At 41.3% G+C, this 14,375-nt stretch overlaps 1 protein-coding gene across 1 annotated transcript in view; it reads right to left on the bottom strand.

The window, feature by feature from the left end:
- GCLM (glutamate-cysteine ligase modifier subunit) overlaps positions 1-14,375 on the bottom strand; it is an 81,228-nt gene that overhangs the window by 8,100 nt on the left and 58,753 nt on the right. Inside the window, exons 3-6 of the mRNA XM_013003792.2 lie at positions 10,395-10,460; positions 9,009-9,093; positions 4,541-4,600; positions 1,895-2,097 (exon numbers count right to left, since the gene is read on the bottom strand). Of these exons, the coding sequence (XP_012859246.2) occupies positions 1,895-2,097; positions 4,541-4,600; positions 9,009-9,093; positions 10,395-10,460 (414 nt within the window). The remainder of the gene's footprint in view (positions 1-1,894; positions 2,098-4,540; positions 4,601-9,008; positions 9,094-10,394; positions 10,461-14,375) is intronic.

The following is a 14,375-nucleotide window of genomic DNA, read 5'->3' as shown; positions in this document are numbered from 1 at the left end:
TTGTTTACCTTCAAGCTTTTAAGACCCCAGACGCTATATCTTTTGATAGCCGGGCACCATCAGCTTTCTTCACCACATTTGCTTAGTCACCTGCTTTGTCTTCAGCGGTTGTGTCGAAAGATGTATGCTTTTCTAACGCATCAGTGGTAGCAGAGAAAGGAAAAAGAGTTCTAAGAATGGGGCGAAAGCCAATTCGGTGCTATGCTGTTAAAAAAGCCTTCTGCTGGAACCATTTGTCAATCTAATACATTTGCCTGGAAACAAACTCGTTTCTAAGTGTGACGGCTCCAGCTAGAGGCAATGCCTATCTTGAAAACAGAGGGTTGCATACATGTGATCAGCACATGTAAACCATTAAAAACATGGTTATTCATCTGGCTCATTTATGTAGTTAAATCCAGTAGTTGAATCGGGTCTGTGGTTGTCATTTTTAGGTGCTACCGAGTCTGCTCTGACTCCGCGACCTGTGTCTACAGGAGACGAACACTGCTCGGCCGGCAGCATCCTTACGCTTCGGCTGCAAGGTCAATCCATCCTATCTGCGTTTTCTCCCTCTGCCCCTCTGCTTGGCCAAGCATGATGTCCTTTCCCAGAGACTTGTCTCTCCTGATTGCACGTCTGAAGTCTGTGAAATGAAGCCTTGCTAAGCTTGCTTCTGAAGAGCATTCTGGCTGTAAGACAGATGTGTTGGTTCTTTTGGCAACCCACGATACTTTCAATAGTCTTTGCAGTAACATAATTCAAATGCATATTCTTCTTTGATGGTCTTTAATCAATATCCAACTTTCACCTGTATATGAAGTGACTGAAAATACCATGGCTTGGGACAGACACATCTTAGTCCATAAAGTAACATCTTTGCTTTTCAACACCTTTCAGAGGTTTTGTGCAGCAGACGTAACCTAAATGCACTGTTTGATCTCTTGACTGCTGCGTCAGTGAACACTGACTGTGGGCCCCCACTCTCCCGCTCCATGCCCCAGGCAATCATTAATCCAGCTACTCTCCTCATAAATCCCCTATCCGGGTTTCTCTATCCAGAGAAACATCAAACAAGAGCAAACAACAAATGAGGACCCAGCAACCATGACCGTATAAAACTCAGAAAGAGCTCAATCTAAGAACTCGAGAATTTGGAATAAATTCACAATGGGTCCAAAGGGAGACCTAATGTCAAGGTGTCACATTGCAGCTTAAAGTTCAGCTGCTAAAATCCACTGTACAACACTCTTTGTCTGGTATTAGGACCGATGTTCATGTTCTTACTGGGGACTCATCAAGGACTCAATGCAAGTATGGACCCTTGTGGATTTGGGACTATCAGCACTAGCATCCAATGCATTCCGCAAACCGGGAACTTAGAATCCTGGCATTGATACTATTCCCTCCTCCCAGTTTGGACCTTATATTTACAATCCTTGGCTCACAGAAGAGGTGTGCTTCTTTTGTGTGGACTTAGCAGAACGCTCACTTAGATAGCTGCTTGTTTTGAGACAAGCTGTTAAGTCTCTAGATGTTACCATATTCTTCATGATAGGTAGGGACTCTGATTTCTTCACCGATATTTGCTATGGCACCCCTATCTTCAGTGATCACCTCGTGAGGGCAAGTATCAGGTAGGGCCATGCCACAAGATCCAATTGTTCTTGAATTAGGGCCACAATAAAAGTCCATTCATATAACTATGGTTTGATCACTCATTTTAAATGAGACTAATATCAAATTCAATTAGGTATATTTTCTTAAAAAGAACAAGAACACACTTAGTACTTTAGATAAAGTACTGTGTCCAAAGCTCCCCATTTGGACCATGCCCCCACAGTGAGTGTATACACAATGAGCCCGTGGAGGCAAGCTCCTTTCCCAGAGAGCTCAGGATCTGGCTGCCCTTTACCTGTGCCCACTGGTATAGCTGCTCCAACTGTGTTTTGTCTAGATCAGAGGTACCTATAGCAACAATCTTTTTGCTTTGAACTAAGTTTTCTAATTCCTCCCAGTAAGGCTGCAAATGCTCCAGGGAGAGATGAACACCATCTTCAATAGGAGGTGAAGCAATGATGACAGAATCCAGGTGTGCAACTCCCAAGACTGAACAGGCTGACATGAAAGGAAACAGAAAAGGGATAAACGTGTCATATAATGAAGACAAAGGGATACTTTGTGGTCTTTCAAGTATCCTTCCAAACGTCTCCAAAGCGTCCCACTGAACGCTATCCAATCACTCATTGGTTTTCTATACAACAAAGTACTTAATTCAGTTTCATGATTTAATTTTCATCTAGAACCTCTCTTTGCCTTGTTTAAAAAATTTTAAGTACCCAATCATCTACCTGCTCAGTGAGGCAGATAAACGGATTCTATGACCTGCCTTCTGCTTAGGGAACTCACAGCTATTGCAGACTTTTCTTTCTGGGAAAAAGCTTCCTCTTAGGTCCCTAAAAAAGCCTTGATGGCCCAGCAGGTTACATGTTGGGCTACTAACCACAAGGTCAACTGTTCAAAGGCACAAGTCATTTCCCAGGAGAAGGATGAGGATTTCTGCGCCTGCACAGATATACAACCTCGGAAACCCCCGAGGGCAGGCAGCTCTACGCTGTCCCACAGGGTCAGGGAATGGGTTTGTTCCTAAGGCCCACGGTGATTTTAGGGCAGCTTGCTCCATAATTTTCCCTCCAGTTCTCCTTGCTCACTAGTATCTCATATGGATGATCAGAAGCATTCTAACCTAAGATTTTGTACCTAATACCACAAAGAATAAACTTGAGAATCTGAAAAGCTGAAGTGTATGGTCTTTATCTATAGTTATAGAGGTATATTTCTTCATATCTTTAAAAAACAATTTACGAACTTGTTTTAAATCATTATCAATCACCCCATATTAGCGGGCTTCAAAAAGTTCATGAAAAATTCCTCTTTGAACTCCATCTTTCCCATGAACATTTTAAAGTCCCCTAATAAACACTGTGTGAATGTTTGAAAGAAACATTTTAAATAACTATAATATCACAGTAATATAATTGCTAAAAAAGAAGAAAGCCAGAAAACGCTTCCTTTTGGGGGCAGGCATTTCACTTAGAGCACTGAAATTAAAGGCTGAGAATATGGTCTGGGGACTTGCATCACGGAAATGCAATGAGCAGTTATGTGTTACAGGGAAGAAGGGCCCTCTCCCCTTAGAGTCCTCTCACGCTCACAGGGCAGTTCTACCGTCTGATGGGGCTGCTCCAAGTCAGAACCGACGCGGTCGATCGCTGGGAGGGTTTCCTTCTTCTGTTTCACATTACACTTCCTACACTCCTCTGGTATATTAGATATGTATGATCCTACATCATTCAAATCTAATTTGATAGGAGACTTAAAAATTAGGCTATAACTCTGAATGAATGGTCTAATTGGAATGAACTCATTTTCATTTCCCCCCAGCTCATTTCATAAAAATGTTTTTTCTTGGAGTTTTAGGTTGGCAGAAAATTGTGCACAAAGTACAGATTTCCCATATACATCTGGTTCCCTCACACATGGCTGTCCTACAATGAACACTTCTCACTGATGTGGTACACTTGCTACAAATGACAGACTAATATTGAGAAGTATTAATGAAAGCCCAAGGTTCCCTTGAGCTGTGGTTATATGATTCCATGTCAACTTGTATGTAAAAGTGTAGGGGTCGAGTTTAGCCTGTCAATCAGATCGCAGCCTGATGACCTCACTTGGAGGTGCAACTAAGATTTTTGACTCTCTGGAGGTAGGGCTGCCTCTCTGCCTTGACTTTCCTGCCTGCAGGCCACCCTGAGAGCTGCTGGAGCCCTGCCATGCTTTCCACTGCCACACCACGTTGCCTGACTGGCCTGTGATCCTCCTGCATTCTGCATCATTGCATGTGGCTGCGTGAGTCTGAAGAGGGGCTTCTGGACTAGTATTGGACATAGGGACTTGAGGTGGACTGGGCTGGGGTGTTTTCTTGATATATAGTCACTTCTTGATATACGGTTCTTTCGTATACATACGAGCGTCACTGGACTTGTTTCTCTAGTCAACCCGGTGAAATGAACCAACCCATTCCCATGCCAGCTCATGCTCTGCTGCACAGTCACACTGGTTTTGAGAAACGCATGGCACGTGTCCACCATTTGAGTACCATGCAGATTAGTTTCTCTGCCTTAAAAATACTTCTCTGTTTCACTTATTTGTCTCTCCTCCCCTCCTTGCGTCTGGTGTTTTTATTGTCTTTGTAGTTTTGCCCATTTTCTTTTTCCTTTAGACGCAAGTTCTAACTTTCACATTCACCTGCACTAATCTAAAGTCCACGTCTTAGGAGCTGAGGTTCCCTGGTGGTGCAGTGGCTAAAGTTAAGCACTTGGCTGCTAACCAGAAGGTTGGTGGTTTAAGCCCACCTGTCTGCTTCCATGCAGATCCGTGCCTGGGAAACGCTCTGGGACAGTTCTACTCTGTTCTATAGCATGATAGTGACTTGGCATCAACTCGATGGCAGTGGGTAGGGTAGGAAGGTACTAAGATAAAAAGTTAAATGTTGGCTTACCCATGTCAATTGCATTTTTAGTTGATGATGAAGAGTTTGATCCTACAATGAATAGTTTGGCTGGATAACAAAGAAAACAAGACTGATTATTGGTTCTATATTTGAGAGCACACTTAAGTACCAAATATGAGTATCAACATAGCTAAAATACTAAGATGACAGATAATCCTGAATTAATTATTTTTCTTTTCGTTCTAATAAATAGTTTCTCTTTATTTAATTAAATGGTCAGCATATGAATGAGCTAAGAGTCCTTGAAATATACAAACATTTTAAATTTAAAATATTAAAGAGAAAAACATATATAGCACAGAAGACTTGTTTATATCACACACAGAGATCATGGTCTTCAGAGTCACAGTCGTAAGACTGAATTTGAGATTTTCTTCTTCCTTGTGGCCTTTTTCTTTTTTTTTAAATAAAGAAATTAATTTGTCTCTCTCTCTCTTTTTTTTAAACAAAAGGAACCTGGTGGCATGGAATAGTTACAAGTTGGGCAGCTAATTTCAAGGTTAGCAGTTCAAAATCACCAGAGGCTCCAAGGGGGGAAGATGAGGCTTTCTACTCCCATAAAGAGTTAGTCCTGGAAACCACAGGCACAGTCTCCATGAGTCAGGATTGACTTGCGGCAGTTACTTCTGGCAGTAACTTTAAGCTTTTTCCAATGCTGTACAGTACGATTTTCACGGTTATACCTTTATGCCTAAGGAAACCGGAGCACTGCTGATAGATAGTAATGTTCTAATGGCCCTCTTCCCACCTCCTCCCTGGGTTTAGTTTCCACTTGTCCTTCTTTTCTTCCTGCCTTCTGAGTTTTATTCCCGGACAAATGCTCCCCTGTTAGTCTTGGGGGGTTGTTTATCCTTTCCTACTTGCATAATTTCATAGATTCCCCTCCCCCCGGTTTTATCATTTTATTTTATTAGAGCTCATACAGGTATCATATTATTCCATGGTTCAATCACATCAAGCAGTATTGTACGATAATCAGTTTCAAAACAGTCTCTTCCTTCTTAAACTCCTTGACATCAGCTCTCTTTTACCCCCATCCCAACTGTAGCTTCCCGCCCCCCGCCCCCGAAACCCTTATTCTACTTGCTGTCTCTATAAGCTCATCAGTTCTGGGTTAGATTATTTTTATTTTATGACATAAATGTAGTCATTTCAACTCTTTAGTTATATGCTAGTCGTTGACAAACATCTGTTTTTCAAAAGCAGACATCAACCATCTACTCATTAGAAGTTCATGTGTGCACAAAGAGCTTAGATTATCTGTGATGCAAACGTCAATAGATCAAAGAGCAAACATATTCCTTTTCCAATAAATTAAAATGTACGCAAAGCTTTGATTAAAATTATATTGAGAAGAAAATTTAAAAATAAGAATGCATAACTCCACCTTTCTCTCAGTTTACAAAATCTCTGAAGCCTAGTATGTACTTTTCTACTTCTATTTGGTTTAACTTTATGAAATAACTTTAGCTTTTGTCCTTTACTTGTTGATTTATAGTGAGCAATGTGTCTGACGTACAGTGTTGCAGCCTTTAATTTGCTGATGCTATCATTCTCAGATGCTCCACTTCATCCCAGAAGTACCCGCATTCCTTTTAGGACTCTCCTTCATGTAATGAAGTCTTCCTTACGGAGACGGCTCATGCGGAGACAGGGAAGTGCTGTCTGCCTCACCACCGTCAAGGCTTGGCTTCAGTCTACAGGCCAAGGGCAAGTGCCACTCTGAAGGCATCATGCAATCAGTTAAAAATATACGTATCTGTGCATTTACTTATCTTAGTTCTTTAAAATCATCAAATAATGCGCCAACTATAAAGATCACCCAAGCAGTTGTTTACCTTTTGTGTATTCCTTGTTTTTAAACTACACTTTTATATACTCGCTTTTAATGGGTGAGCAGTATTCTGCAATTTTTGCAGATATAATTTTCTAAATGATTTTCTGTTAATTGAACACTTAGGTTAGTGCTGTTATTTTTTGTTATCGCATGTTATTTATTGTGGTAACTTTTTGTTCAACTTTGTGACTCACTTCCCAAAGATAACTTAGCAGCAATGAGATTAAGAGTCAAAAGGTAGGATCTGTTTTTGTGAATCTGGCTCTATTTGATTTACCGACCTTCTTTATAGAACATTTGCTCCAATTTCCCAGGCCACCACCAGCCAAGAATTGCTCTTCTAACAATAGGATGCTATTATGAAAATACATCTGTATTTGCTAGTTTTGTTGATACAGTTTATACCTATTCTGGATCCCATTCACTGGCATTGTTAGGTTACCATGGAAGTTCAAAACAATAAGTGTTCAGGTTACGGTTAAGTATATATAACGAGTACTTGCTCTTTAAATTTAGGTAAATTTGACTTCACTATAAAATTATTAGGAGCTCTGGTGGTGTAGTGGGTTACATGTTGGGCTGCTAACCACAAGGTTAGCAATTTTGAAACCACCAGCCGCTCGGAAGGAGAAAGATGAGGTTACAGTCTTAGAAACCCACAGAAGCAGTTCTACCCTGTCCTATATGAGTTGGAATCAACTTGATGGCAGTGAGTTTTTGGTTTGGTGAAATGAACCAACCCGCTCCCAACAAATTCTTTATCACAATCATTCTCACTTGCTGCACCTACAACTTTTAAATCATTGAAAACTCCCCAAGCCTTTTCTCGCATCAAAGTAAGGATAAATCAGAGCTGCGTGCACCTGTTCGGGGTAACTCACAAATTCGACCTGAGGGCATTTTGGAGTGGATCTTGTTCATTACTAGGACTGCCTGTACTTGTCTATCTTTGTGACTGAAAAAATATATATGTAAACTTTATGTAAACAAACTGTTCAAAAGTCTATTCAACAGACCAACAGAAAAGCAGTAGACCAAGAATAGTGAAAATGAGAAAAGAAAATGGGGTAAGGAAATACTTTTCTGTAACCTGCCTGGTATCCAACAACATTTTTGTGTCTTAAATTTGTCTCTTACAATTGAGTCCCACACAACTCTCCTTAAACACCGCTCTCCTCACACTGCTTTGCTATTCACAATCTGTCACGGCCGACCACACCACAGCTTTGGGCCCAGCCTCAGTTCCCATAATTATGCTCTGTGAAAACTCTTTGCCTCGCCGCTCCTCTGATCATGAATGTGTTCCATCTGAACGGCCCCTCTCTCTGAAAGACGAGGTATGTTTAGATGTGCAGAGAGACAAAAGCTTTTCTGAGGCCTGTCAAAAATCTCAAGGTCTAGCAGAACTCAGAGATGCTAGAGATCGAAGATCTAAACCATGATGAATTGCAATCAACAACAGACAGGATTTGTTTTGGGGCCAGGGGCCAGGCAAACCTGCACTCCTGGTTCAACCACTTATTCTCTAGCTGTGTAGCTACTTTTAACTTCTTTAATGTCACCTGTACAAATTCTGCAATACTGTTTTGGGGATGATACAAGGCAACATAACCATAAAGTGCCAAGTACAGTGCCTGGCACAAGCCAAGCCTCAATATATGGTAGCTATTATTATACATTACAACATAGTATTATATATAACAACAACTGTGAGCATGGCACAGCACCAGGCGTATTTCATTCTGTTGTGTATAAGGTTGCTTCTCAGGAGAAAGAGGCGGCCTTCTATTCCTGTGAAGAGCTGCAGTCTGGGAAACTTACAGGGGGCTCTATGCTGCCCTACAGAGTCATTCTGAGTTGGACTCCACTCAGTAGCAGGGAGAGATTACGAAGACGCCTGTGGAATACTTATTTCCTATATAAAAGGTGTATGCCCATTATATAAATGAGGAAAGCAGCTCAGAGAGGTCAAAATACCTTTCAGTCCAAGAATGTATCAGCCAGTAATTTGCACACCCGGAATCCCAATCTAGTTAGTCTGAGCCAAGAACTCAAGCTTTAAATGACTACACAGTGCTTACCGCAAGCTGCTGGCAAGAACAGCCCATCTGTTACTTTCTGTATTCCTGAGCCTAACACAGTTTCTAGCTTGGAGCGGTCAATTGATACATTTGGAGAACAGGAGAACATGCTTTCTAGTTTTCTCTCCGTGCAACCTGGTGCCCAGACTTCTGCCACGCAGGGACCTCAGTCACGGGCTACCAGTGTCCAGGAAGCAAGTGCTCATGTTTGCTTTGGGTGGACACTGCTCTCAAGCTTTCCCTTTATCTCTCCCATTTCCTTTGCTTTAAACCTTTCATTACTTGGAAGTCTGCCACACAAGTTAATGACAGCTAGTTAAAGTTCTAGTCTGACTCCACTGAAGTATCTACCCCTGACCTTCTCCTACAAACCCTACTTAAGACAGCAATATTAAATTCAAAAAAGGAGTGTTTATACTTATTGGTGATGGGAGTCACTCACTACCTGAGGCAGGGAAAGGCATAGCCGCATGCCTGACAAGACCTCATGGTACCCTTCCACTGTGGACCAACACAAACCATAAAAGCTAGACTTTACCAGAAACTTTCATTTCTTCTCTTTCATCCGGGTTTATCTTTTCTATGGCATGTGACACCGTACATTCCAGCACATCTGGAAACTCCTGTAATAAACACATATTAGGGATAAATATCTAATTAAATGTTTCTGATTAGCTGTACCATTTTCTATTATCAACAAACCCCTTCACTTTGGAAGCACGGAGCCTTTAAGACAGCAGGGTTTTCACCTAAGGGCCACATTGAGCGTCCTGTCACAAAGATCGAAAGCCCTGGGATAAGAGTAAAATGTCATGCATGTGCCCATTTTCTGGGAAAAGTGTTTTGCTTTACTCAGGCATTCGGAAGGAGACGCACTCTTACAATCGAAGATTTTATTTAGAAAAGCAATAAAATAAATATAATCCATTCTGGGTAGTGATGTGAAAAATGTCTACATCAATTATAAACATTTTCTGACAATTTTTCCTGAGTGCAATAAAAAATATGTGAAGGCCATTCAATCCCATGCATTTCATGAATAGTTCACAATAATAAAATGGTAGCATATATAAATCAGAAACTTACTACTTTATGCTTGCAACATTAAGAGAAAGTAAACACCTTTCCTAGACTTTTACACACATTTATACATGTTTACAAGTCAGGCAGAGAGCAAATGGTAATTTCAGAGACGGGAAGACTGGTAGACTCCATCAACCAAAGTCTGCCTAGTGGCTGTGATTACGAATTAGCAGTGGGCAGCATGCTTCCTTCTGTACCTTTAAAGCCGTCTATGTAATCTGCCATGGGCTCTTGGCTGAGATGGAGTCTAAAAAAGTGGTTTACAGATAGGTGCTTTGTGTGGTAGCCCTAGAGTAATATTTGAAGAAACACAGTTCTCTATTGTTTTACCAGAAACTGACATTGAAAATATTATTTCTAGTGCCTATGTAAGGGGGCGATTTTCTAGCAGAGCAGTTTACCAACCACACAGGAACGGGAGCGAAGGAAGCACTTGGGGTGAGGGACGTGGGCTGGAAGTAAGCAGGGAGAACCCCAGAATTGTGTCAAGTTCAACGGCAGCCATCTCCTCCACATCAGCCACAGACACTCTTAGGCCATTGCCTACTTGACTTCCTGATCAAAACAGAAAGGGGCCCAGTGGCCCAGAGGCTGAGTACTGGGCTGCCCAGCACGGACTCAGCAGGTCAAGCCGACCAGTTACTGCAGGAGAAAGGTGAGGCTGTCTGTTCTACAATGATTTGCAGTCTTGAAAACCTTAGTAGTTGTACTCTGCGCTATGGGGTTACCGTGAGTTCGACGCGGACCCAATAGCAGCAGGCTGAGGCAGTGGATGGAATTGGGAGTTAACTCCAGCTCCTACTTTCCACCTATGCAGCTTCTGCACTCCCACGTCACTTACCCTGACCAGGTCTGGGCTGATTTGGGAACTCCACTCATTCAAGGTCTTCTGGATACAATCTCGAAGCTGCAGAAAGAATGCATTTTGAAGCTGGCACATTTTTTACACTTTTCTCTACAATACAATGTGCTAATTTGCTGAGTAGGAAAGAGAATCGAAAATAGAAAATCCCATACAAGGCAACATTTTAATGCGACAAGGTTTTTGTTTCTTTCAATATAAAGTCAAGATTGCCTTTTTATCTTATTCTTCGCTCTTAACTAAAATACTATCTGAATTATTTTGAAAGTGTTTCTGTAGAATGAAAATTTCAAGTACATAAACATTTGAGACACAAAAGCATTCATAAAGGGACAAAACATTTGTCGAGAACAGGGCTTTTGTTCTGTAAAAATAAAGCACAGGGTCTTTTCACTAATCCACGGATAAGGCGAATACTAATTCATTCATGGGGAGAGTAAGGCACAGGAAGGTTAAATAACTTTTCCTCTAAGGCAGCGGTTCTCAACCTATGGGTCGTGACCCCTTTGGGGGGGTCGTACCACCCTTTCACAGGGGTTGCCTAAGATCATCGGAAAACACACAAATATTTCACAATATGTAATAGCATATTGTTTTGTGATTAATCACTATGCTTTAATTATGTTTAATTATGTTCAATTTGTAACCATGAAAATATATCCTGCGTATCAGATATTTACATTATGATTCATAATAGCAGCAAAATTACGGTTATGAAGTAGCAATGAAAATAATGTTATGGTCGGGGTCACCACAACATGAGGAACTGTATTAAAGGACCGAGGCATTAGGAAGGCTGAGAACCACTGCTCTAATGGTAGAGAGTGTATAAATGGAGGAACTTGAGTCAAGCCAAGGAAGTTAGACTAGCACTTACGTTAACCACTACGCTAAACTCCTCAAATGATTCAATAATTAAAGCCAGAGGAGTTCCTACATCCTGTGGAGTTTATTAAAAATTCAAACTTGTAAACCTCATCCTACACCTGCCAACTCCCTCACTCAGGGCAGCAGGAACTTGCATTCTAACAAGAACCCCAAGTGCGCGTGAGGTCTGAGTCCCACAAGCAGAGACAGGACTGGCAGCAATCGACTTGCATAATGATGTCAGTCCATTGGTCACTCCCAACACTCAGGTACACCTTAAAGCTGTCTTTAATGGGTTCTTATCTAAATAAACAGGTGTGTTTTTTCCCACCAACATTATAGTAAGTTGTAAATTAAGAGTGCTTTTCAAACTTTACATCTCTTAGCAGTATATTGGAAACTCATTTAACAGTAGTCCAAAGACAGATTCACATCCACAAAATGCACCTATACGCACACAGGCACACATAATTCATATAAAATGAGACAAAACCTTCACAAAATGTTATTTCCATTCATTATTAGGGACCTTAAAAAAGTTCCTGGGAAAATTCCAGTATCCTTTCATTCCAATTGCCCATGAACTTTTTGCAGAGCCCTCGTACACATCAGCCACTCTGATGGTTTCTATTCTACTTACTAAGAAAAAATACGCTGCTGCCCCAAGGGTCACGAAATTGATCGCTGGCTACCAATGGGCCAACACTATCGGTTTAAATCTAAACCCAAACCAAACTCACTGCCATCAAGTTGATTCCGACTTAAAAGCAGCCCTGTAGGACAGAGTGGAGCGGCCCCTGTGGGTAGCTGCGACTGCAATTTTCTATAGGAGTAGGGAGTCTTTTCTTTCTCCCGCTGAGCGGGCTGGTGGTTTTGAACTCCTGACCTTACTGTTAGCAGCCCAATGGATAACCCACTAAGCCAACAGGGACTACGTACGTTGAAATCATTGCTTTAAAAGGGCATGGTGCTAAAAAGAAAAAAAAAGGGGGGGGCATGGTGCTTTGCATTCTGTGGGCAATCAGTCAAAAAGAACTAAGTAACTAGAAGCAAGCCCCTGCATTATGAAAGGCACGTTCCTAACAGCCACAACTATCTGGGCCTCACTATGCAGACTATGATTGCATTTGATGAAAACTGAGGCATTTCACTGCTTTTATCTCAGTACAGAAAATTACAAGGGACAACTGATTTATCAATTTAAGAGACACGTGGTCATCTATGTCAGGATTTACAATCCACAAAGCTGGACTGTAAATAATCATAATCAAACGCCGGTCATCCTGTCCATTCTGATTCATAGCAATCCGGTAGGACAGAGCAGCACTGGCCGGGGGGGTTCTGAGACTATGATTTTTTACATGAGTAGCAAGTCTCATTTTCCTCCTGGTTACCCATAATAACCCCTTTGAACTCAAACGGCAAGCTCTGCATCTTTAAGGAAAGTGTGTTTATGATCAAATGTAAGCCAGGAGATAAAATTATCTCATAGTCCTTACAGGCAGAATCATGTCAGTATTATTTTAAACTTACTAAGAGTTGAAGCAATACCATGGATTAGAGTTCAGCAATTCTATCAGGAGCGTTTTTTGGGCTCCAATCATTGAGACTTCTACAAATTTTCCCCTTGGAAGTTTGGTTCATTTGCTTACTAAAGCTTTCCTGGTGAATCCATCAACTCAGGAAGCTAAAATAATTTCAGAGTAGTCTTTCTTTGAAACCGTTTCTTTACTCTTAGATTCTGCAAAATGTCAGGAAGGACCAAAGAACAGTCGAATGTTACACTGACATGAGAAATTCCGATGGTTTGATATCAAAAAGGAGCGCTGGTGGTTCAGTGCTCTGCAGCTATCCTGGCCATCATTGGTTGGAACTCAGTAGCTGCTCCGAGGGAGAAGGAGCAGGCAGTCTGTTCCTATAAAGATGTACGCTTGGAAACCCTGCGCGGACAGATCTACTTATCGACTCAGGACCACTGATCCCCTCATGACAATGAGTTTGGTTTTTGCATAAGATGGCTTAATGATTTTTAAATCTCTTACAACGTAGACTAAACATTAACTGCCACTGTTTTCTTCTCTACTCTCTTCATTCGCACCATACACAGGTAACGTCAATGCAGCTAAGTATCAAGACAACTTAGTCATCATTCGATTTGGAGTCATACAAGTCTTACACATACCATATGAGTCCACTGACCAAATTCTCTTAAAACAAAAAATTGGGCAAAACATCTGATTTAAAAAAAATTCTAGTGAACCAAATAAATTCAACAACCAAAAAATCTGGGCAGATTTCATGGACTGAAGACATTAGAAGTAGAAGAGCCTTTTATGGAAGTTACTACAACCGTCTACCCCAGTGTGCCCACGTTCTCTGTACTGGGAGAGTCCCTCCGTAGAGCTAGACGAGGCGCGCCAAAGGTAGCTGTGAGTCTGTCCAGAGGCTGTGAGTCTGTCCAGAGGCGCCTAGGAAGAAATGCTGTTGACCTAGTAAACAGCAAAACAAGACGGTCATTGGAAACTAGACGGAGTCCCGGTCTACTGTGACACGTGTCAGGTCGTCATGAGTCAGAATCAACTTAATGGCAATGGCTTGGCCTTTTAAAAATTAGTTCCATTTCATCTCTCCAGATAAATTGAACTGTTTCAAGCAGCACACACCAATTTGTGGCTCTGGGTGTTACTAAGTTCTTTATATAGAATCAAAATACTCTCCCACTGCAAGGAAATTGTCAGTTTTCCTACAAAATGTCATCCCTTCAGGTTTTCCATAAATGTTTTCTATTTCTTTAGTTATGTTCATATGTATAACTCAAAATAAAACACTAAACCAAAATTAGATCTTCAAGCAATGTTTTTCCCAAACTATGGCATGTGACTTGATGCATTAAGAAATCACATTTAAAAGCGAAAACAGGAAAAATAAGCATAGTGAATATCACCCAAACGCAACCAACCCACTGCTATCACGTAGACTGGTTCATAGTGACCCTCTGCAGTGTTTCCGAGCCTATACGTTTTAATGGGAGCAGTACACCCAATACCCACTGCCATACGTAGACTGGTTCATAGTGACCCTCTACAGTGTTTC

Source organism: Echinops telfairi, unplaced genomic scaffold (genome assembly GCF_000313985.2).
Source record: "Echinops telfairi isolate 266 unplaced genomic scaffold, ASM31398v2 ScPeMD7_443;HRSCAF=831, whole genome shotgun sequence".
In the NCBI taxonomy this organism is placed as follows: Eukaryota; Metazoa; Chordata; class Mammalia; order Afrosoricida; family Tenrecidae; genus Echinops; species Echinops telfairi.
Note: the sequence above shows the minus strand (reverse complement) of the source record. Positions and strands in the feature narration are given on the sequence as shown.